At 68.1% G+C, this 23,098-nt stretch overlaps 3 protein-coding genes across 11 annotated transcripts in view; all 3 read left to right on the forward strand.

The window, feature by feature from the left end:
• The window catches only part of MTA1 (metastasis associated 1), a 34,395-nt gene extending 28,955 nt beyond the window's left edge, over positions 1-5,440 (forward strand). For 2 of the 6 annotated variants that reach the window (XM_045452204.1, XM_045452208.1), the window contains 7 exons: positions 55-144; positions 1,135-1,287; positions 1,414-1,449; positions 3,152-3,163; positions 4,057-4,088; positions 4,453-4,604; positions 4,785-5,440. In XM_045452204.1, the coding sequence (XP_045308160.1) occupies positions 55-144; positions 1,135-1,287; positions 1,414-1,449; positions 3,152-3,163; positions 4,057-4,088; positions 4,453-4,604; positions 4,785-4,935 (626 nt within the window). In that variant the 3' untranslated portion in view covers positions 4,936-5,440. The remainder of the gene's footprint in view (positions 1-54; positions 145-1,134; positions 1,288-1,413; positions 1,450-3,151; positions 3,164-4,056; positions 4,089-4,452; positions 4,605-4,784) is intronic. The other 4 variants (XM_045452206.1, XM_045452209.1, XM_045452207.1 and 1 more) reach the window with 2 other exon arrangements.
• Positions 5,441-8,730: 3,290 nt separating this feature from the next.
• CRIP2 (cysteine rich protein 2) lies at positions 8,731-14,024 on the forward strand. 3 transcript variants are annotated; one of them, XM_045452214.1, is made up of 8 exons: positions 8,731-8,858; positions 11,599-11,693; positions 11,785-11,842; positions 12,197-12,337; positions 12,417-12,485; positions 12,566-12,660; positions 13,333-13,390; positions 13,470-14,024. In XM_045452214.1, exons 1-8 carry the CDS (start codon positions 8,816-8,818, stop codon positions 13,535-13,537), a joined length of 627 nt encoding a protein of 208 aa, XP_045308170.1. In that variant the 5' UTR covers positions 8,731-8,815; the 3' UTR covers positions 13,538-14,024. The 3 variants fall into 3 exon arrangements, with proteins under 3 accessions (XP_045308170.1, XP_045308169.1, XP_045308168.1); XM_045452213.1 differs by lacking the exon at positions 8,731-8,858 and adding an exon at positions 8,980-9,475; XM_045452212.1 differs by lacking the exon at positions 8,731-8,858 and adding an exon at positions 11,233-11,387.
• Positions 14,025-21,176: 7,152 nt separating this feature from the next.
• Positions 21,177-22,833, forward strand: CRIP1 (cysteine rich protein 1). Of its 2 annotated transcripts, XM_045452217.1 has the most exons (5): positions 21,177-21,302; positions 22,202-22,296; positions 22,371-22,428; positions 22,538-22,584; positions 22,705-22,833. In XM_045452217.1, exons 1-4 carry the CDS (start codon positions 21,263-21,265, stop codon positions 22,576-22,578), a joined length of 234 nt encoding a protein of 77 aa, XP_045308173.1. In that variant the 5' UTR covers positions 21,177-21,262; the 3' UTR covers positions 22,579-22,584; positions 22,705-22,833. The 2 variants fall into 2 exon arrangements, with proteins under 2 accessions (XP_045308173.1, XP_045308172.1); XM_045452216.1 differs by having other exon boundaries at positions 22,538-22,833.
• Positions 22,834-23,098: the final 265 nt, after the last annotated feature.

A 23,098-nucleotide genomic window follows, 5' to 3' on the forward strand; every position in this document is an offset into this window, starting at 1 on the left:
ATTGGGAGCTCTGGCCCCGGGCCCCTCTCACGTATGCCGGGCCCCCACACACAGGCACAGCCCGGCTGCCTGAAGCCTCCCAGAGCCCACTGGTGCTGAAGCAGGCCGTGCGGAAGCCTCTGGAAGCTGTGCTCCGGTACCTAGGTAAGCCTCCCCCATGCCCTGCACGGCCAGCGAGGCCAGCCAGCGGCCGCCTGTGGGGGAGGGGACATGCCTTCCCATAGCCCTCGACCGCTGCCCAGGCCCCTGAGCTGCCTGTGTGTTGCTGCAGCCTGTAGGGGCCCGGGGGTCCTGGGTTTGGGTTGGACACACCCAGGACAGGCGCCCCCTGCAGACACCCACCGGGGTTCTCCACCGCCCGTCCCTGAGGGAAGGCCCACTGCGGGGTGAGCTGAACCGAAGCACCTGGCCAGCAGCTCCCAGCGCGGGCTCTGGTGGCCTGGGGACCTCTAACACCTTGGCCAGTGCCCTTTGCCTCCGCTTTGCCCACCACTCTGCCAGCCGTAGGCAGCTTGTCCTGGGGGCTCAGCCAGCGAGCTTGGGCAGGAGGGAACAGAGCCAGCCACCTCTCTGGGCTCGGGGCGGGGTCACGAGTCAGTCCCTCCCAGCACGGAGGTGTCTGACCTTCTGGGAAGGACATTCCAGAACCGTGAGCTAAGTGTGTCCCATGTAGACACGAGTGCGTTTGGCGTCATCGGATGTCTAGGGTCTGGGTCTTGGGGCTGGGCCTCAGCCCCCCCTGAAAGCCATGAAGGGCTGGGAGCCTTGGCAGGTATGAGCCTGAGCCTGCCGTGGCCAGCCCTCAGTGGGGCGTGTCCTTTGGCTGGGCCAACCCCGGCTGTTAATTCATCGTCTGGCCAGCGGCCAGCCCTCTGCCATCAGCCCCGGTGGCCTGGACCTGGACGCCTCTGATGGGCCTGCTTGTTTACGGGCCTGTGTCTGGAGCCTGCGAGCTGCTGGCAGTTACCCAGTGACCTGCGGGGCCCAACCCCGCTTGCGGGACGCCCAGGGGTGCGGGATGGGGGGTGTCTCCCCGGTGGGCCCTGTGGTCGTCCTCCGCCGGGATGGGCCGGGGGTGCTGCCGTGTGTGTTCGCTGGCCGCAGACCGGGCCCTTCCCGTGTTGCTCCCGACAGAGACCCACCCCCGCCCCCCCAAGCCCGACCCCGTGAAGAGCGTGTCCGGTGTGCTCAGCGGCCTGACCCCTGCCAAGTCGGCCCCCGTCATCAACAACGGCTCCCCCACCATCTTGGGCAAGAGGAGCTACGAGCAGCACAACGGGGTGGACGGTGAGTCCCCGGCGGGGCGGCCGGCGCGGCCCGCCGGCCCTGGGGTGCCCGGCCCCGCCCCCGCCGCACCCCTGCGTGCTGACCGTGTTCTCTCTCCCTCTCTCTCCCGTCGCCGGGCGCTGGCAGGCAACATGAAGAAGCGCCTCTTGATGCCCAGTAGGGGTAAGGCCCGGGGCGGCCGCGGCGCGGCTGCTGTGCTCTCGCGTGCATGGTGCACGGCGGGCGGCTCAGGGCACGCCCGCGGGGCAGTCCACGTGGGCTGGGCCGCACCCCGCTCCCCGTGCTCCCCCCGACTCGCCCAGACGCCGCCCCCCGCCCCGGGGCCTCTGGCTGGTGGGCCGTCCCCTCCCTCCCGGCCCGGTGCCCGGTCAGTGGACTGTCCTCTCGTGTGGCCCTGGCGCCCCCGCCGCCTGCCTGTACTGTCTGCCATCGCGCTGTGACCACCCGCATGCCGTCAGCCTCAGCTCGCGTGGCTGCCCGTGCTGTGCCTACGACCCTCTTGTGCGCCCTGCCCGTTGTGGGGGGTGGGGGGGTGGGGGGGGGCTTTGGGACCCTGGCCTCCCCAGTGGGGCAGATAGGACCGAGCTGTGGGCTGCACGTGGTCCGCACGGCACCGGGAGGTGCCCCAAGGGAAGGGGTTCCAGAGCCGAGGCAGCGCCACCCTCTCCCGAGTGGGGTGGGACACCCAGGGGAAGGGGACTGAGGTCGGCGGAGGGGGGTGCGGGGCAGGAGGGGCAGGTGCATTGAGACCCTGCCACCACAAGCACCCAGGTTGGCAGTGCCTGGGGGAGCAGGACTCTGGGTTGTCCGGGCCCGTCTGTGGTCGCTCCCCCAGTGACTCGGGGCCTTGCTTTGCTCCCTTAGCTGGGCAGGGGGCACCCACGGTCTCTTCGGCTGCTCCCAAAGAAGGTGCTAGGAGAGGGGTGGCCACGGTGGCAGGGAGGGGCCGCTGGGCCCTGGAGGGTTAGCCCTCAGCAGGATCCGTGTGGGAGGGAGGCAGAGGGGGGCCAGGAGGGGCGATCTTGGGAGGACTGGGGTCTCGGCGTGGGCACTCCACGCTGTGGGCCGGCAAGCGTGGTCATGCCCGGAGCCCTTGCACGGGCTCAGGACCGACGAGCTGCTTCTCGGGGTGCCGGCCACGGTGCTGGGCCAGGCATGGGGACCTGTGGGTGGCAGCAGGCGGCGCCCATCCAGCCCGGCCTCGTCCTTGCCTCTCGGCCGCGTCAGGAGCCCCGGCAGGCGCGTCCTGTGGGGTCAGCCGGCGGCTCTGGTGCCAGCTCCTGCCCTTGCACTCCCTGTGGCCTGCCCTGGGTCCCCGGTGCCCCTGCCGTCACTCCTGGCCCGCCCACCCTTCTCTCGGCGGCCAGCCCCCACCCCGTGCCCGTCTCCGCAGTGGGGGCTGGCCGGCTTGCTCTCTGCTAGATACCCGTGAATGATCTCATTCCACAGAAGTCAGCGGGCGTCTTTGGGACTTCCTTTTTAAAAAGTGATTCACGAGCAGGGTGGATAAAGTTAATTACTTCTGTCGGTTTATCCAAATCGGTGTGCTTCTGTGTCTCCCTCAGTTTTAGCATGTGGTGGTGTGGTCGGGGGTGCCCCCTGCCCAGGAGACCACGGGCCGGCCACCTGAGGCACCACCGGGCAGCCTAGGCCCAGGGGCATTGCCAGACTGTTGGGCAGGCCTGAGCTGAGCTCTGGGCCAGGGCCTGGACTCGGGTGCCCTTGGGGCCTTAACTCACTAACCCAGCCCACCAGGCACATGCGCTCTGCACCCACCGCCCTCGGCCCCCGGCAGCACACACGCTCATTGTCTAACTAACGCTAACCGTGTGTTCTCTTCCCTCTGCGCCCATCGCTCTGATAGGCACTTACCTGGGTAAGTAGTGCTGGGTCTCGGGGCTGCAGGCCACGTGCCGGAGCCCCGCCCTCTGCCCTGCCTAGGGCTCCCCCAGCGAGGAGAGGGTTTGCAGGGGGGCGGGCCGGGCAACCGCTCGGGAAACGGACCTTGGCCAAGAAGCATATCTGGGAAGAGCTGGTTCTGGGGGGGCCTCTGGCAGGACTCGCTTGCACACGGGCACACTCAACGTCTGTGTGCACGCTCACTGGCACAGGTGGAGCAGGGGAGACGGTGGCAGGCCTGGGCTCACCCGGCTTCTCTGCCCAGGTCTTCACCGGCACGCATTCGCAAGTCGGGAGCCTCGCGTGCCCGTGGCAGGGGTCTGGGGGGACCGTGACCTAGGACGGTGACTTCTCCAAGTCACGGGCCGAGGCCTGCAGCCCCAGACCCTCAGCCCGTGGGGTGGAAGCGCCTGCGTCCTGGCCGCTGCTAGAAGCTCCCATCTGCTCCTCCAGGGCAGCTAGCCCCAGGGTCGGCGAGGGATGCTTGGAGCCCCTGGGGAAGAAGCCCAGTGGGGCCCGAGGAGAGGCCGCCTTGGAGAGGGGGTCCTGGTGCCGCTGTGTTTATCGCTGTGCTAGGCGTTGCCTGGCTGCCGTGTAAACCAGGCTCCCACCGTCTCGGCCCCATCCAGGGCAGGCAGGCAGCCCGCGTGTCAGGGACTGTGCCGTCAGAACCGAGACTCCTGGCCTTCCGCCTAGAGCGCATGCCAGTGCCGCCCTCACTGGCTGGGCCAGAGGTGGCCCTCAGAACCCCCAAGAGCTGTGGGATCGTGTGGGGGCTGCTTGGGCTAGGCTGGGACCATGGGGGGACGTGGCCCCAGGTTTCCCGCCCTTTGGCTGAGGGGGCTCACGTTCTCTTCTCCCCGTTGTCAGGTCTGGCGAACCACGGGCAGACCAGGCACATGGTAAGAGCAAGGCCGGGCCCCAGCGGGACCCCTGCCCCTGCCCCCCGTCCCCGTCCCCGTCCCCGCCCTGACAGGACCCCCCGCCCCAGTGCGCAAGCACAACGTGTGTCCGCGCACGGCTCCCTGGGCTGGTGGCGGGGAGGCCTGGGTGGCCCTGTCGGGCCCTGTGTCAGGAGCATCAGGGAGGCTCAGCGGGACCGGGAGGGGGCTGGCTCCGGGGTGCCCCTGGCCCTCAGTGGGTCCCCTGCCTGCCCGGAGGGCCAGGCCTGCATGCCTCCTGCTGGGACTGCTGCCTTGGGGGTTTCGCGGTGCAGCGTGGAGGCAGGCCCCCAGGGCGTCGTCCTCAGGCCTCCCCTTGCCACAGGGACCAAGCCGGAACCTCCTGCTCAATGGGAAGTCCTACCCCACCAAAGTGCGCCTGATCCGGGGGGGCTCCCTGCCCCCTGTCAAGCGGCGGAGGATGAACTGGATCGATGCTCCTGACGATGTGTTCTACATGGCCACCGAGGAAACCAGGTGGGGGCCTCCCCAAGGCTGGCAGCGTGGGGGGTCCAGGGGACCTCCCTGAGGCTGGGAGGGGGCCGGGTTGCCTCCCCGAGGGTGGCAGAGTGGGGCATCCAGGGGGGCCTCCCTGGAGGCTAGGGGGGCAGGGGGCCTCCGCTCCCTGGTCACCTGCTGGCGTCGCTGCGTTCACAGGAAGATCCGCAAGCTGCTATCGTCCTCGGAGACCAAGCGTGCCGCCCGTAGGCCCTACAAGCCCATCGCCCTGCGCCAGAGCCAGGCCCTGCCCCTGCGGCCGCCCCCACCGGCCCCTGTCAATGACGAGCCCATCGTCATCGAGGACTAGGTGCCCCGCTGCCCGGCGAGGCCACTCCGACCACAGCCCGCGCCCCCGCCCGCCCGCCCGCCCCTGCCCGGTTTTGGTAGTGCTCCCCCCCCCCCCCCCCCCCCCCCCCCCCCCCCCCCCCCTGCAGAGAAACTGCTCCTCCGGGCGCCTCGGGGGCAAGTGCCCCTTCACTTACTCCCAGAAAGCCCGGGAGTCGTTTTTAGCTTTGTGTTTACTTTTTGGCCGGAGCGGAGCTGAGGAGCCGCCCGGGAGCCCGCACCACCCTGTGGGCCTCGCGTGCGGCCGCAAGTTTTGTTGTGTTCTGTTGAAGGTGCCATTTTAAATTTTATTTTTATTACTTTTTTTGTAGATGAACTTAAGCTCTGTAAACTTACATCTGGAATGTTAGGATCGGCATGGCCAGCGGCCGCCGAGCTGCCTGGTGGGGTTGGCCCCTGGTCTTTTCAAGTAATTTTCATATTAAAAAAAAACAAAGAAAAAAAAAGTTATAAAAAGAAAAAACCAACTGGCCCTTCCCGTGTCTTTTGTCCCCTGTCCCTCTCCTTGCCTTGAGCCTCGGGGCTGTCCTGTCCCCCCCAGCACCCCAGGGCAGAGCTCACTTACCAGGGTTGGGTCAAGGGTGGCCTGGCAGTGTGCCAGGCAGGTGGGCACCTCAAGGCCAGAGATACCGTCCATAGGCGGGAGGACCCTTGAGAAAAAGCCCCAGCAAGCAGCATGTGGCCCCTGGCTTTCCTGGCCTCCAGGCTGGGCTGGGGTCTTGTCCTTCCCTCACCTCTACCCCCACACCTGTCTCCTGCAGGGCCTGGCCCAGTGACCCCCTGTTTCCCATGGAGGAGCTGAGACCCCTCCACCCCCCCCCCCCCCCCCCGGCCACAGCCATGTCTGGCTGAGGCAGGGAGTGGCCTGGACCTGGCCTTGGACCCAGACTGGCAGGTGCCTGGCTCCCAGCAGGGCAAGCCAGCACAGCTGGGTCAGGCCAGCCCACCGCCCTCTCCTGGCAGAGCCCTGCCCCAGCTGTCTGTGAGGATTTCTGCCCAGACCTGCAGGGTCAGCCCCCAGCAGGTGTAGAGTTTCCAGAGTGAGAATTTGCTCAGATTTCAGCAAGTACGTTGTTTTCAGAAATTCCACCTGTGGCCATTCCTCGGCACCCACCTTTGCAGGCCAGCAAGGCAGGTGCGAGCCGTCTAACCACTGAGGAGAGGGGTCTGGAGGGGGGGGACACCTCACTGCCACCCCAGCTGGCCCGGAGAAGGGTGAGCTGGGCCCTCCTGGGGCGGGGCTCCCACCTCCTTCCTCCCGGAGCCCCGCCTCCTGCTCTCCCAGCCCTCCTGTGACAGGGTGCACATCTCAGCCAGGAATTCAAATAGAAACTACTTGTGCTCCCCCGCGGGAGACAGATAAGGGAGTCCTGGCTGCCCACCTCGAGCCCGTGATGGGGCCCTGTAAGGTGACAGGCCGGGGTGTTGAAGAAGTGGCCCCACCCAGCCACTTCAATCCGCGGCCTGGTGCCCCTGCCCTGCCCGCTCCGAGACTCAGATGTGGCGTCTCTGGCAGGCGCCAGGCTGACGAAACTGAGCTACGTGGGAGCCTCTTCCCAACCCGGGGTCTGAGGAAGGGGCAGGGAGCTTCCTTAGGCCCCCTTCCCTCCTCCTCAGACGGGGGGGGCATTTCAGGCGAGCAGGAGTCGTCCCCATGGGGGCCCCGGCCTGCACACCTCCAAGCCCCCTGTCCTTCCCGGGCTTCCTGCCACCTACCACCGAGCCCGGCCCCGGGGTCCCCACAGCAGGCCCAAGATGTCCCCCGGGTGCTATTTGCCAACGTCGCCAGGACGCCGTGCCACTGTGGCCCCGGGGGAGGGACCTGCGCTCACGCCTGGCTGGCTAGCTGCTTTCCTGGACACCCGCTGTCCTCATCCATCCCACTGCCCGGTCCCTGCCCCCATCTGTAGCCTTCTGTGGTCTCAGAGGTGGACACTGCTGTTCGGTGTCCATCGACCCAGAATAATCCTGTCACATCAGGGAGCCTCCGGTCAGGCCCAGGACTGACTGTAGTTGGGTGCGGGGCACCTGTCCCCCAACCTGCCCCCGCCTCCCCCCCCCCCACCATCCCTGGGGTGTCTGGCCAGTTCCAACATCGTTTCCTTTGCTATGCCTCCTCACTCTCCAGGCAGGGCTGGGCCCTGGGCCCCTCCCACACAGCCTCCTTACAGAAGACACCTGATACCTGATGCTGAGCCTCAGCAAGCAGGGGGCTGTGCATGCCTGACCTGGGGGGAGCCCCATCGCGGGCCACCCTATCGGGAAGAGGACCGCGGAGGCCTCCCCACCCCCCTTGCCTGCCTTGCCTGGCAAGAGGCCAGAGTCAGGGTGCAGACGGGAAAGGGGCTGGTCAGGCTGGTCAGTCAGGCTTGGGACCACATGTTTCTAGGCTGCTGTCCTCACAGTAACAGCAGTGGATAGAGTGTGAGTGCAGGGCATGGGCGGGGAGGGGAGGGCAGGAGCTGGCCAAGGCAGGACTGCCATGAAAGTCCGGCTTCTGGAGGGCCTGGTTCTAGGGGCCATGGGACACTGGCTTGCTCACTCCTCTAGTGTGCAAATACGCCTGGCACCAGGGGCCCGGCGGGTGCATCCGGCAGAGGATGGGGGTGGGGGTGGGGAGGCAGACCTCGGTGTCCAGCACAGAACCTCCAAGATACACAGTGGGGGGCCCAGGGGCCTGGAGGGAGCTGCCCAGACTGGATGGGGTCATTTGGGCTTGGGGTTCTGCCCATTTGCCAGGCTGGAGGCCCAGGGAGGGGCTTATTGGGAGGTAGAGCCCCAAGGGAGGAGACCAGGGGGTCCTCCTGGGCCCCAGGACCCGGTTTTTCAGACTCCATGATGGGGGCAGGGAGGGTTGGGAGGGATCAGGCAGGCCCCTGTTGGGAGGCGGACCTTGAGGGGATCCCTAGCTCTCCGGCTTTGGGGCCAGGAGGCTGGAGGTCAGAGGCCCCTGGGCACGGAGCTAGTGGGTCCAGAGGAGGGATGCAGGAGGCATCCTGCAGCGGTGGTGGGGGCGCAGGCGGATGGCAGTGCCAGCGCGCTGGGCACCTGCACGGAGAGCACGCCGGGCGGGGGGGTCACCCCTCTTCTCTCCCATTTCTACTGCCTCTGGGTGGAGAGCCTGGGGAGAGTGCCTCCCAAGCCGGCAGCACGCCCAGGTCCCCTGCTGCCCGGCGCCCTCCCCCTCTTTCGCTTCCAGCAGTTTCTCTCCCGCTGTTTTTGGAAGCGTCGGGCGCCCTGCCTTCCACCCACTGAGCTTCAGCACCGTCGACGGTGTCAGGCGGGGGCGGGCGGCGGGGCAGGACCAGGGCCCGGCCAGGTGGCCGCGCCCCGCGGGGGAGCCGGCTCCGATCCCGCCGCGCGGCCATCGCTATAGAAACCGAGCAACAAAGGGACTCGGGGCGGGGGGCGGGGGGCGCGCGGCGGGGTGGGTGGGGTCCTCCGGGGGCGGGAGGGGGGGAGCACCCGGCGCCGAGGGCCGCCGTCCGTCTGCGTGTCCAGGGGCCGGCCTTCCGGGCCGAGGCCCTAAACAGCCAGGAATGCCCCCCGAGCCGAGGGGGCTACGGACCCCCGCCCGCCCCGCCCCTGCCCCGGCGTTGCCATGGACACGAGCGAGGCACCGGCGTCGGGGCGCCGGGCGGGTCTGGCCGCCCTCGCGGCCCCGGCAGGTGCGCCCCCGCCCCCGCGGCGCCCCCCGCCGGACCCGGGGAGCGGGCTCCCGAGGCCCCGCCCCGGCCGCGGAGCCAATGGGTGCGCGGGCAGCCGGCGGGCGGGGCGGGGCGGCGGCGCGGTGGCGGCGGCGCGGAGAGGGCGCGGGCTGAGGGCCGACGGGCGCACCGACCATGGCCTCCAAGTGTCCCAAGTGCGACAAGACGGTGTACTTCGGTGAGTGCTGGGCCGGACCAGCGCCCGCCGCACTTCGCGGTCAGCCCCGGGCTGCGCGCCCCGCCTCGGGATGCGCGGCCCCGGGATGCGCGGCCCCGAGGCCGGCTAGGCGCGCTGCCCACGCGGGTGCGGCCGGAGGGTGGAGCTGGACGAGGTGGGGGCAGCCACGCCCGAACCCCGCAGCGGCCGGTGGGCCCCGCGGGAGTGCGTGATCCTCCCAGGATGAGGCCGGGCTGTGGGGGGACGTGCGGGGTTCGCGGGCGCCGAGCGGGGCGGGGTCGGGGTCGGCGGGGCGCACGCTCTGGGAGCCTCCCGTGCGCTCCTGCCTTTCACGGCCCTTCCCGTGGACACGTGGCCGGCCCCCAGCAGTGACCACCCCCCAGCCTCCACCTCGACCTCTGACCACAGCGGGCCCGGGTCAGATATGGGCTCTGTCTGGACTCGGTCCACGCGGGGGCGACCTTGGCCTCCCAACTCCTGCGTGTCCCAACGTGCTCCCTCCCTTGGCGCGAGTTCCCTCAGGACTTTGCTGCGCGTGAAGTGGGATGACAAACGGGTCCCCACAAGCATGAGAGGACACTGGAGCCCGGGTGGCCAAGTGCCCCTGCCTCCTCAAGGTCAGAAGAGCCCTAGACGGGAGGGGGTGGCGGGTCTCTGCCAGGATGGCCCCCCAGGGTATGCGGCAGCCCCTGGCGCTCACCCACTCTCTGGGGATCACACCCGCCTGTCTGGCTTACTCAGCCACTCTCTCTTCTCTTGGCTGATCCTGTCCCGACTTTGCCAGGGTGGCAAAGTCCCTGCCCCCGGATCCTTCCACTAACACCCTCCTGGAGCCACAGACAGGGGGCCCTTCCCTGGTCATCGTGGGGACAGTGGTCGGGGTCTGGAATGTGGACAGGCCAAGGTGAAGGAAGCCACTCGGCTTCCCTGCTGAGGGAGGTGGATGGTTGTTTGCTCTTCCCAGAGGGGAGGGACCGGATTTGGCCTGGAGCGCTTCTGGCCTGGCTGGGAGCCCAGGGGCTTCCGGCCGACTCCCCAGTAGCTGGCCCAGTCCTCCGTCCCCATCCCAGAGGGGGCTCATCCCCATAAGGCTCACGGTGGGGGACAGCCCTGGGGTCCTCCTGCCAGGCCCGCTGCCCACTACTTGGCCCCGACCAGGCCAGCTCAGGGCTCTCCAGGGCTGGGGCAGACAGTTCTGTGGACAGCCGCGAAAGCGTCTCTGCCTGCCTGCCTGCCTGCCTGGGCGGTCACTGGCTCCCAGCAGAAAACAAAGGCTGCTCAGACCCGCCTGGCTTCTGTCCTGGGCGGGAGGCGCTGGTGGAAGGAGGGGGGCCTTTGGCCTGGGATCCTGCCCATCCCCCAGTCAGGCACCCCACCCCACCCCTGCCCCAGCAGCCCACACCCTTGAGCAGAGTGAAACCTGGGCCAGGACACCCCCAGAGTGGCCTCAGAATGCTTTGCCTTTGTGTCCTTAACAATGGTGCCGCCCGTGGGGGAGCCCCGGTCCCTTCCGTGCCAAGAGACCCGATCAATTCTGTCTTCCCAACGGGGTTGGCAGTATATGGCCATCTCCCCGCCCAGTGGGGTCTGAGGGTCATTCCCCTGCCCCCGCGTAGCCATATGCTAGTGCTGGCCCGTGCGGCGTGGCTTTGGCAGCCCTGAGTGCAGCTGCCACGGCCGCTGCTGGCCAGCAGGAGGACTGGGAGAGGGTGCCGGGCTGGCGTGGCACCCGACTGCCCCAGCATGGACACGGGAGGGGTGGCTGGCCAGCCTGTCCCAGCATCCTCGGGTAGAGTGGCCGTAGGGATCCAAGCCCCAGCTGCCTCCAGGAAGGGGTGGGTGTGGGCGGCGGTCCAGCAGGTCCTGCCAGGGCTACGGGGAGCCGGCACCCAGGGCCCCAAACCTGGGCCACCAGCAGCAGCACCCATGGGCCTCTGGGTGTGGGGAGTGACCCGGCCGGGCCCTCTCTCTCCACTCTGCCAGGGCCCTGGGGGAGGCCTGGCCTGCACAGCAACCTCGCTGCGAGGGGGCCAAAAGATCCGTTGGTCCTAGGGCGCGGCCAGCGTGGCAGGGGCCCGGTCCGCCTGCCCTCCGCCTGCCCTCCATGCTTCTGCTCAGACCCCTTCCCTTCCCTTCCCTTCGGAATTCCGGCTTGGCTCCAGCCTTTCTTCCTGCCCTCTCCTCCACCACCCTTTTCCTGCCGCGCTCTCCTGGGGAGGCCCCCCACACTTCCGGCCTTTAGGAGGTGGCCCAGTGGGCAGGGGGTGGGGTGGGGGTGACTGGGCCCTTAGCAGCTGGTCTCTGACCTTGAGTGTGGAAGCAGCAGCTGGAGGCAGTGCCTTATCACGGGGAAACCAAATATAGACAGGTAGGCATCCTGTCCCATGGGGTGCAGGGGGCACGGCACAGCCACGGAGGGTCCACAGCCGTGGAGGGTCCGGAGGCTGGGGTTGTCCCCTCCGCAGGGGGCTCTGCCCACCCCTTCGGGGCCCAATTGGGAGCGTTCAGGAGTCTGTGAGGGATGGAGAGGTGTATGAGTGTGAGGCCAGGGTTTGAGGGAGGGGCAGGTGCGTCGTTGAGAGGGTTCACAGGGGTGTGAGGGTGGCTGAGAGAGACCCGGCAGGGGCTCTGAGGGGCAGAAGGGGGTTCCGGCGTGTGGTGGGGGCTCGGAGGGAGGGCTGAGGAGTCTGCCCACGCCAGGGCCCTGGGCACTGGCCCTGACCTCCTGTCCTGCCCCCAGCTGAGAAGGTGAGCTCTCTGGGCAAGGACTGGCACAAGTTCTGTCTCAAGTGTGAGCGCTGCAGCAAGACACTGACCCCCGGGGGCCACGCTGAGGTGAGCCCCCTTCCCCGGGGCAGGGCGGGGGTGGGAGGCAAGCCTGGGCGGTGGGCGGGTGCCAGCCCTCACGCCACACCCCTCTGCCTAGCATGACGGGAGGCCGTTCTGCCACAAGCCCTGCTATGCCACGCTGTTCGGACCCAAAGGTGAGCTTGGGGCCCCGCCCCCAGCCTGGGAACCCTTCTGGTCCCGGAAGGGGCGGCCGGGGTGCCTCCTGGACCCGGCACAGACTTGGGCCCGGAAGACACCAGCAGCCCCGGGGTCCCCTGGTCCCCTTCTCCCCTTGCCCATTCTGGACCCTCCCCCCACAGTCTCTTCCGTCCTGGTGATTCTAGCGTCCCCCACGCCCCTCCCAGAAGTCTGCCCCAGCCGGCTGGCACCCTCTGCGGGGGGGGGGGGGGTCCCGACCCCCCAGAGTGGGCTGTGGAGAGAAGTGCCGTGGGGTGTGGGGGCTGGGGGTGGGCGAGGCCGCTCGCCCTACAGTGTCTGCCACTCCGCAGGGGTGAATATCGGAGGGGCCGGCTCCTACATCTACGAGAAACCCTCTGCCGAGGGCCCCCAGGTCACCGGCCCCATCGAGGTGCCCGTGGTCCGGGCTGAGGAGCGCAAGGCCGGCGGCCCCCCGAGGGGGCCCAGCAAAGGTGGGCTGGGCTCCGTGTCCGGGCGGAGGGGTGTCCCAGCGGCCAGGCCGTGCCCTGCCCTGACTCCTCCTTCCCTCAGCCTCCAGCGTCACCACGTTCACGGGGGAGCCCAACGTGTGTCCTCGCTGCAACAAGAGGGTCTACTTTGGTGAGTGAGAGCGCCGGCAGCAGCCTCTGGGGGGTGCCCGAGGAGGGCCCCTCTGCATCACCGTCTGTCTCCCCTCCCAGCCGAGAAGGTGACCTCTCTGGGCAAGGACTGGCACCGCCCGTGCCTGCGCTGTGAGCGCTGTGGGAAGACGCTAACTCCAGGCGGGCACGCGGAGGTGAGGGGGTAGGGCCTGCGGAGGTGGGGGGCGGGTTTGCGGAGGTGGGGGGCGGGTTTGCGGAGGAGGGGGCGGGCCTGCGGAGGTGGGGGGGTGGGTTTGCGGAGATGGGGGCGGGCCTGCCGAGTGGGGGGCGGGTTTGCGGAGAAGAGGGGGCGAGCCTGCAGTGGTGGGGGGCGGGCCTGCGGAGGTGAGGGGGCGAGCCTGCAGTGGTGGGGGGCGGGCCTGCGGAGGTGAGGGGGCGGGCCTGCGGAGGTGGGGGGTGGGTTTGCGGAGGGGGGGCGGGCCTGCGGAGGTGGGGGGCGGGTTTGCGGAGAAGAGGGGGCGAGCCTGCAGTGGTGGGGGGGCGGGCCTGCGGAGTGTGGGGGGGCGTGTTTGCGGAGGTGGGCGGCACCTGGAGGTGACGCCCGGGGTGGCCTGGGGGTGGGGTTGGGGGTGAGCCAGCGGTGGGTGCTATCCCCCGGTGGCCAGAGTGGAGGCCTACGGGTGCGCGGATGCTCCCAGGCATCCCCACCGCCATCCCCCCATCCATCAGGTGAGTGGCACCTGGCATGGCTTTGGGGTCCTTGAAGGCTGTGAGGGAGGGCGGGGTGTGTGGACAACGAGGAAGCCAGGTGGGGGTGTGGGGAGAGGAACGCAGAAATCTCAGCTCTGTCCCTGTTCCGCCCCCAGCATGATGGCCAGCCCTACTGCCACAAGCCCTGCTACGGAATACTCTTTGGACCGAAAGGTGAGTGCCGCCAGGAGGCCTGGGATTCTGGTGCCCTCCTCCCCACTCCTCCCTACCGCCTTTGTGCCCTTTTCTGCAGGAGTGAATACCGGAGCCGTGGGCAGCTACATCTATGACAGAGACCCAGAGGGCAAAGCTCAGCCCTAGGGATGCAGCCCGTCCAAGGAGCCGGGCCTCTCCTCTGCCGGCCCTGCTCCAGAGCCTACTGCTTGGCCCTATGGGGGAGCGCGGCCAGCCGTCCGGTCCTCCCCCTGCACGTCCAGGGCCCGGGTGTTGTGCGGGAGGAGGCCCGCCTGCCTATCCCCGTTCCTCTCCCCTGCCCGTGGTCCCCTTTTGTGTCCACGTGGTCCCACATGGCCCCGCGTGTCTCCTGGCCCTCCGTGGGTCTGTCTGAGGTGGGCGTCCCGCTCTCCCCCTCCTACTGCCCCAGGCCTGCCTCACAGTGTTATTTCTGCTCCCCTCGCCGGTGACGCTGCCACGCTCTTCACGGTGTTCCCAGGGCGGACCCAGGGCGTCCCTGCCAGGAGCCCTCTGCCCATCGCCCCCACCGCCTTGCAGTGCCTGCCTGACACCCTCACGCGGCTCACATGTAACTGCTGAGATTGCTGTCAATAAAGGTTTGAGGATTGGGGGACCCTGCCGCGCCTCTGGTTGGGGGATGGACGTACGTTGGGACTGTAACCCCTTGTCCCATCCACAGACGGTCCCCACACCCGCCGGCTGGCTTCTGGTGGGAGTGGGGCCCTAGTCCCAAGGCTGGTAGGGGCGGGTGGGGAGGCAGGCAGCTCCATTGTGGGCCGTGGTGCCAGCACCGAGGTGGAAAAGGCAGCTGAGACAGGGACCAGAGCAGGTGGAGGTGGGAGCATGGGAAGCATCCTGGGTTTGGGGTCCTGGTCCCCAGAAGTGTCAGCAGTGGGCACCAGAGCCAGCAGATGCCTCCATCCATCAGGGCGGGGTCTGCCTTGGGACAGAGAGCCAAGGGCGTGGCACATGGGGGAAAGGGGGCAGGTGACGGGAGGACGGTCCTCTCTAGGAGTGCAGGAGCTGGGGAGGAGGCAGAGGCAAGGTGGGCCCTCAGGACCCGGCCTGGAAGTGTGGTGGCTTGGATGGGGAAGGGGTGTGGTCAGCATCAGTGGGGGCCAAGGGACAGAACGGGGGCAGTCTGAAGGCCAGGGCTTGAGGGCTTGAGTCCCCCTGTTTGGGTGCTCCTTCCCAGCCGGTGTCCCTGTGTCCGGGTTTGCAGTGTTCGTGGAGTCACCCCTGGCCTCCCCAGGCAGCCCAGTCTCTGCCCTTTGAACCTGTCAGGAGCCCTCCCTCCTGTCTTCCTTTTTCCGCCGCTTCTGGACAGCCCAGCAGAGGGCGTACCTTCTGTTCCACTCCAGGCCCGGGCGGAAACCAGGCCGATCTACCCTGACCTGCCCCTAGCACCGCAGCCCCAGAAGCTTTGACCTCCTCAAAGCCGGGGCATCTGGGCCCATGTGCCCTGCACCCCAGGACCAGCTCTCTGTGCCTCAACCCTTGGCACAGGGCCCCTCCCCGGCTCTCCCTCCAGTCCACCAGCTCAGACACAGCTGAGCCTGCGTGCATGCCATAGCCATTGTCCTTGGAGCGGCCATGCGTGTCCCTGGGGGTGGATCGGCCGGCTCGGGTGTCCGGCGATGCCGGGCCGTCCCATCGCACTGTGGGCAGCAGTGTGTCCTCTCACCTGGCTAGCCCTGGAATGCAGCCAGAGTGTGCAGGGCAGGTGGCCTGGGGGGGAGGGGTGGGGGGAGGGGCCGCTGGGGCAGGCACCCCAGGGGCAGCCGGTGTCCCCCCCACCCCACCCCCGCCCCCCCAGGGCAGAGCAAGTACCACCGGGGCACTGGTGCAAGCTGGGCGGAAGGCCCCCACCTGCCCCAGGCTGTGGCTCCGTGGTCGGGGGGACCTTTGGGGGAGAATCCAGACTTTCTGAGCAGCACACGCCCGCCCTGGCTGCGGTGTCGGATGGGAAATTCCTGCCCTCTGCCGGGCGGGGAGCTGCTAAGGGCGCAACTTGGGCCCTCCCTCGGGAGCCTCCAGTGGAAACTATGTGGGGAGGAGAGGGGGTGGGCGGCGCGCCCTTTCCCCAAACCCGGGGCGGAGGGGGCCCTGGGTGGGTGAAAGCCCGCCTGGCAGCGCGGGGGCGAGGGTGCCGGGACCGCCTCGGGGAAGGTCGGCTCCGGCCCGCTTTGGGACGCAGCGGCCCCCGGCTCCCAGGGCCGGCCGGGAAAGCGCGTCCCATTTCCTGCGGGCGGAGCAGGACTCGCCGCCTTGTTTGTTTCCAAGGGGTTGCCGTGGAAACCGGGCGGTGCCGCTACCACTGGTCTCCGCGCGCGTCGCTAGGCGCGTCGTTGTGACAACGGTGTGACGGCGGTGCGCCCGCGCGGCCGCGGCCTTCTCGTTGGCACCGGCTCCAGGAAGCCCCCCAGCAAGTCAGGTGCTTCCTCCGTCGCCCACAGCCCCGGACGCTCCCTCAAGATGCGGGAGAGGCGGCAATGGGCCTGTGTGCCGGGGTGTGCCGCCTTCTCCACTTCCCCTTGCCTGACCTCCACCGCCGCCCCTCCCTCCATTCGGTGCCGGCCAGGGAGGCGGCCCCGAGATGCCATCTAACAGCCTCCTTCCCCGTCCAGAGCCCAGGGCTGCGCATGGCGCAGGGGCCTCCTTCACCATCCTCCTCCCCAGCTGCACCCCACCTCCTGCCAGTCCAGTCTTCCCCGGCTTGGGAAGGCCAGGCCCCTGCGAGGTCGCATGCCTTCCACCCCCGACGTGGGCCAGTGTGGCCCTGGCTGCTGTCACCAGGCAGGCATCCCGGGGTGGGGCCGGGGGCGGGGGGGGGGGGGCTGCTCTGCCTGCACCTCCCTCTGTCCCCACTTTGCTGAAGTCCAGACCCTAGGTTCCCATGTCCTGGATGCCCAGCACCTCTCCCTCCAGGCCCTGCCCAGCTGCCCCCCCTGGGTCAGTGACCCCAGCATCAGCCCTAGGCAGCCCTTCCCCTGCTAGAGGCTCCCTGAGAGCCCCACCCAGCCCAGGCCAGCCTCCCTGAATTTCTTAGGACTGGCGGAGGGGGGACTGACTCCCTCCCATCCCTGGGTCCAAGCAGCAGCTCACTGACCACCAGCTGTGGCTCCAGGGGCTGAGTGTCAAGAAATCAGCAAGGGCCGATGCCCCGGGCTCTGGGCTGCTGGGGGCTGGGCCAGGTGAAGACTGGCGGGGGACCAGGGCAGCCAGGTGTGGACAGCACATTTTCCCAGGGCTTGGCTGCCCTCTGGCAGTGGGGAGGAGGGGCTCGGCCAGCTGCCGGACCTGAGAGGCTGGAATTTGAGGCGGTTCTGCATGGTCTTTGGCTCCCGGACATAGATTCTTGGAACAAGGCTCAGCCTTCGGGGGAAGGGAGGGTCACCCTATCTGTCCAGACTGTCGACTCCAGGTAGGGCTGACTGAGGGAGCTCAAGGCCACGTGTGCCCCCCATCCTCTCTGCATGCCGCCTCTGCTTCCAGGAGAGGAGGACAGGAGCTGCCCTCTCACCTGGTCTGGGGGGTCCTGGGTGGACAGGAGCCAAGTCCTGGGAAAGTGCAGCGTCTGATCCCTTCTCTTGCCTCGGGGCAAGGAAGGTCCCTCGAAGGCCCAGCAGGCCCACTCTGGGGCAGAACCTCAGAGCAGAGTGGGGGGTCCCGGGGGACAAGCTGCTGAAAATAGGCCCTGGGAACGTCTGAGTGTCCGTGACTCAGCTGAGCCTGGGGGAGGGGGGAGACCCTGGAGAGGGAGCCAGCAGTTGCCCTGGGGCATTTGGCCCTTCAGCCCTAGGAGGGGACATCCTTGTCCATATTGAGGAAGGGGCCTGGAGGCCAGGGCACGGGGTGGGGGCTTCAAGGATGGTGGGGGGAGGCCAGAGCAAGTGCCACAGAAAACAGCGGGAGAGAAGAGAGTGCAGGGGTGCTGTCCAGCTTGAGGGGCAGAGCTTTCCCAGTGGGTGAGGGTGGCTGGCCCCAGGCAGGGACTCCTCAGTGGTCACTGGCTCTCAGGTGCCTGGAGCCCAGCACTGCTGTGGAGGTACCTCGGGGCCCTCTTGGGAATCGTCCTGCAGGGCAACGTCCCTCCTGGTTCCCATCTGGGTCCCCAGCCAAGCTTGGGTGGTGCATGAACAGCCAAGGGCATGGGGGTGTGCAGACAGAAGGGTGAACATGGCCTCAGCTGATGCACCCAGAACCCCACAGCCGCCTCCCACAGGTCTTTGGGCCCCGGGGTGCCCTCATGCTGTCCCTGTGCCAGGCAGGATGTTGTGGGCACAGAGGCAGCCTGGGGCAAGTGGCTGGGTTGCTCGGTGTTCCTGTCCTGGCCACTTTGTCCCTCATGCTCCAGACACAGCCCCTGTGCCTGCTGGTAGCACTAGGGGGCAAAGTGGGGGAAGGCTACACCCTGGGGTGTATTAGGGGGCTTACTGTGTCCTCCATTTGTTTGGGCAACAAATGCAAACAGCACCCCCAAAACAGTGGGGCAAGGGGTAGGCGGCTGAGCAAGGCAGATTTGGGTCTGGAACTGGCCCCTGGGCCAGGTCAGTGCCCCTCGCCCACAGGTGCCCCCTGAGCCAGGTGAGCTGATGGCAGTAGGACGTCTTGCACCTGGTGGGGCCCAGGTCTCCGGCGAAGCTGTCAGGGCCCTGACCGGTACCCAGCCGAGCCTCAGACGGAGGCGGGCTTGGATACAGACTCTGGGGGGAGGCACGATCTCCTCCAGGAGGTGGGGGCTGCAGCTGGTGCGGGGCTCCCATCCCCTCAGGTGGGCAAGATGGGTAGGGAGCCCAAGGGAACCGGAGGAGCATTGCCAGCCTGTGGCTGAAGATTTGAGAGGGTTCCAGCAAGCGTGTGTGTGTGTGTGTGTGTGTGTGTGTGTCTGATGTCTGGAAAAACTGCTGTGTACCAGTTAGAGGGCGAGGCACATGGCCCTTGGCTACTTTTGGCATTTCCCCCCCCCCCCCCGCCCCCACCCCCGCAGCCCTGTGACCATGGCAACAGGAAATAACAGCAGAGAAAGCTAGCCGGAACCTCACCACCCCAGGGATGGTACTGTCTCATGCTCCCCCATGGTGGGAGGGGCTGGAGTCACAGCGTGTGGGTGGGGGGCAGCCCAGGGGCAGGGTGGGTGGACAGGTGGGCAGAGCTGGCTCCTGGCCCCACCTGCCTGGAGCCTTAAGGTGGTGCTGTGGGCCGGACAGAAACCTGGGGAGGCAGCTGGGGTACCCGGACAAAGGCACTCACACAGTGATGCCCGTGGGCACCAGGACAGAGGTGGGTGCTTCTGGGCTCCCTGTGGGGCTCACTGCACCCCTCTAGCACATCACCCTGGTAGGGGTGGAGGCAGCCCTGCCCTGGAGCCCCAGGCCTCCACCCAGCACATGCCGCACATCCATGCAGGGCAGTCTTCTCAGGAAGCTGCTGGTGCTACGAGCAACATGTGTGTGACCAGAGCCCCATGACCCACTGTGACAGCCCCCCCCCCCCCCGCCCCCAACCAGTGGGCCTCGGGCCCTTCCCGCAGCCCCTGCCTCTCTGGGCCTCTCGGGCCTGTCTACATTTCTGTCCCCTGCTGTGTGTGTTTCTGTGCGCCCATCCCCCCACCCTTGCTCTTCCCCATCCCGGCCTCTTTCCAGATCCCGGAGCCAGGAGACGAGGGAAGTCAGGATCCACCCTAGTGACCCTATCTGTCTGCAGCAGCATCGGGCACAGGCCAGGGAGACACCAAAGGATGGGATGGGGGGGGTGGAGGAGGTCGGGCTGGTGGCCTTACCTCTGGAAACCGTGCCCAAGTAAGTGCCCCAGCGCTGGGCAGGGAGGGCCACGGGCCCAGACGTGACAGTGAGTGTGGAGGCTTCAAGGCTGGCGCAGGCCAGCGTCGATGGGTGGGAGTCCGGGGCTCCGGTGGCGCGTGGTGTGCACCCCCACTCCTGGGGGCGGCGGACAGCCAGCCGCCGAGCGTTTAGCGATGCCGTGCAAGCCTTGCAGACCCCAGGGCTCGCAGAGTCCCAGCCAGGGGCAGAACTGTGGTCTCAGAAAGGGGGTCCCAGGGAGGAGGGGGTGACGCAGGGAAGCATGAGGGGCAGGACGTGAGGGTGTGGGAGCTAGTGTGCCCTACTCACCGAGGGCTCACTCTGGAGGTGGCCTCTGTGGCCCTGCGTCCCTGGCCGCTGCCACCCTTACCCCAAGCCAGGCCTCTTTTGGGGGGCAGAGGGCGGGCCCTGTGGGGGTGCGGGTGGGGGCACCCATGGTTTCCCTCCCCCCTCCCAGTGCCAGGCCGGAGGCCTATGGTGGGGAGGTGGGCTTCAGGGAGGGTGACGTTGGAGTCGCTGAGTGCCTGTGGGGAGGCCAGGAGCCCCTGGGTCCTGTCAGAGGATGGTCTCCAGCACCTTCCAAGAAGATGGGGCCTGGGTAGGCCCAGGGCGGTTTGGTGTTGAGAGATGGGTGTGTCAGCAGATGAGGAGGAGGGTGGTAGCCTAAGGGAGGGACACGGGCAACCCGGAGAAAGGGAGGAAGGGTGGGGCGCTGGGGGGCCGCTGGGGGGCCGGGGCGGGGGGAGGGGCTGCGGCGCTGGGGGGCCAAGGGGCTGGGGCCTCGACAGGGGGCTGGAGCTTAGCTGAGGAGCCAAGAAACTGGGTGTGGCCGGGGGAGGATCCGTTGAGCAGGCAGAGGGGACAGCCCCCCCCCCTTCCCCCGCTCCCAGCAGAGAGGACTGTGGCCAGGGTGCCAGTGGCCAGGAGGGAATGGCCTAGCGGGCAGGGACTTCCTAAGGGGACATGGAGGCCGGGACCCCAGCCAGGCTGAAGCCTAGGTCTGGGCTGAAAGGCGGCTGGGAGACCCCGCCAGCCCCCTGGACACTTCCCACTCCCAGGGTGGGTGGAGTAGGACGGTCTCCACCTGGCACCGGCCCGCACTTGCCCTGGGCGTCGGACTTGAGCCACTCCCGTCGTGGGCTCTCGTGCTCTTCCCGCAGAGATAAGGAGCCCTTCCCGCAGAGATGCCCTGTGCGTGGCCGCGCCCACCCCCGCGCTCACACTGGTCACTGTTACCGCGGAGGGGAGGGAGGGGACGTCCCGTCTCGAAGTCCCCTCTTCCAAATTTCCCGGGCTGCTGTCCAATGGACTTCCCAGGCAGCGGCGGGGGTGGAGGGCTCGCAGAGGCCGGGATGTCCCTTGGGGGTGGGGGGCTGGGGAGGGGTGGGCGTCCTAGCTCCGCGTGTGATGAAGGCCGGAGGGGAGATTCACTCCGGAGGGGGGAGGGGCTACAAGGCTGAGACGTCGCTGGTCCCCAGCCCTCTGTCTGGGAGAGGGTCGGGTCAAAGTGTGTGGGGAGAAGGAAGTTCGCACACGCTGGTTTGCATCTATTTGCATTTTATCGGTGACTCCCTGGATCCCAGCTATCTGGGGCTCGGAGGACTGGTGTCGGAGGACTGGGGACAGGGGCTGGGGCGCTGGGGGGCCGGGGCTTCCTGGCCCTGGGAAGCCCCTTCCCTGGATCCTGGACCGTGGGCAAGGGGCGGGGCAGTAGCCCCCGGAGGAGCCCCGCCCCTTCAGCGCATCCCCAGGGATCCCGTGCGCTCCTTGAACCGCCCCCCTACCCCGTCGTCGGTTAGGCCCGATGCTGCCTGAAGGCGGGGGTGGACCAGATGACCTTACTTGGCTGGTTGGCCTGGAATCCAAGTCCGCGGGTCCAAATCCTGGACTCAGGGGGCGGGGCTCGAGGGGCGGGTCCCAAAGGGGCGGGGTCTTGGGGTCCCTGAAAGGCGCACACCCCGCGGGACCCACCCAGTCCGGCTCTCCTGTCTGCTCCTGACCGGCCGTTCACGCCTGACCCCTTGCCGCCATGCCCAAGTGCCCCAAGTGCGACAAGGAAGTGTACTTTGGTGAGCGCACCCCTCCCGCCCCCCGCCCCCCGCCCCGGCCCACTCCCGGCCGGGACCGCGGTGCACCCAGGGACTACGAACAGGGCTTCTCCGGAGGGCTGGGCGCGCTGGGGACCCTGGGGCAGCGTGACGGGAGCCGACACTTCAGCCCTGCCGGCGACGGCTTGGGTATGCGGATCAGGACCCCTGTGTGGGGTGGCCCGAGGTCTCTGCTGATTCGACGTCTCTGGCCCGCTCTCTCTCCTTCGGTCCCGCTGGGTCTCCCCGATTCCGGGTCCCCCCTTCTCTGGGTCTCCCTGACTCTGGGACTCCCCGTCGCTGGATCTCCCCAACTGTCCCGTTCCCCCTCGGCGCGCCCTGGGCGGGGACCGCGCGGCCAAGGAAGAAACGCTGCGCTCTGGCCGCCCCTCCCATAGCTAAGTAGAAACAGACGCGGAAACCGGCGCCCGGGGCGCGAGCCCGGGCGCGCTCACACCCCGGGTGCCGCCTCCCTGCCCCGCGCCCCGGGGCCCACCCAGGAGGGAGGCGGGAGGAAGTGGGAAGGGACTCCCCCGCCTTCGCCCCGGAGAAGGGCGCCTGCAGGCCCCATCTCCGACCACCTCCGCAGGTCACCCAGGCCCCCCACCCTGGCCCTCGAGGCCTCTTCCCGCAGCTCCACGCAGCGCCCCCTGCCGTTTGTTTGGCCGGACACGCCTAGGGGACTGGGGGTGCCCCTCCCCACCACGGGCACGGAGGCCAGCTGAGACCCTGGGTGGGCCACCAGGCGGGCGTGGGTGAGACCATGCGCAGAAGGAGCTGGAGAAGGCTGTTACTTTAGGCTGTTCTGTTAGCAGACGGGTGTGCCCTGTGGCCCCAGAGCAATGTCTTACAGTAGGGGAGGGGTGTATGTACCTCTGCAGCTGAGCGGGTGACCTCTCTGGGGAAGGACTGGCACCGGCCTTGCCTGAAGTGTGAGAAATGCGGAAAGACGCTGACATCAGGGGGCCACGCTGAGGTAGGTGGGGCCCGGAGGGCAGTGGTGGGCGCAGGGTGAGGGGCGACAGCCCCTCATGGCCCTTGTCTCTGCAGCATGAAGGCAAGCCCTACTGCAACCACCCCTGCTACGCCGCCATGTTTGGGCCCAAAGGTACGCTTCCTACGCATGGCCCCTGAGCTGCCTTCCTCCTCCCCCCAGCCTCCCCGGCACCTCCCCCCCCCCCCCCAACCTGGTAACCTGCCTACTCTTTTCTCTGCAGGCTTTGGGCGGGGTGGCGCTGAGAGTCACACTTTCAAATAAACCCAGGTACACCCCCATCCCCCAGCGCCGACCCTCGGGCCTTCAGGATGGTCCCTGCACTCCCGGGTGAGGCCTGAGTGCCCACTGGACCTGCACTCACTTCTGTCCTCTGACCTCTCTGCGCAGGTCGTGGAAACGCTGTCCCTGGTTGTCCACCGGGCCACTGCCCTTCCAGGCTGATTCCAGGCCTTATCCCCAGGCACCCGGGGCTCCCCTGTAGTCTCCCTTGCCCTCAATAAAGCTGAGCACTCAGAAGCCCTGCCTCTGTGTGTGTGTGTGTGTGTGTGTGTGTGTGTGTGTGTATACATGCCCGCTGAGTGTACTGACAGGGTGACAGGGGGATGGTTCAAGGGAGCCGCCGCTGGGGGTTCTGACTCCTGGCCCTGCCAGGAGCCCTGCTCTTCCTGCTGTGCTGTTCCCCGGGGCTGCCACAAGGCTGAAGCTTCCTCTGCAAGGCAGGCGGCTGGCCATCCTGGAAGGCCCTGTGGTGGCTCAGCTCCCCAGCTCCCAGGCCCCCTAA

The sequence above is a fragment of the Leopardus geoffroyi genome, chromosome B3 (genome assembly GCF_018350155.1).
Source record: "Leopardus geoffroyi isolate Oge1 chromosome B3, O.geoffroyi_Oge1_pat1.0, whole genome shotgun sequence".
Classification (NCBI taxonomy): Eukaryota; Metazoa; Chordata; class Mammalia; order Carnivora; family Felidae; genus Leopardus; species Leopardus geoffroyi.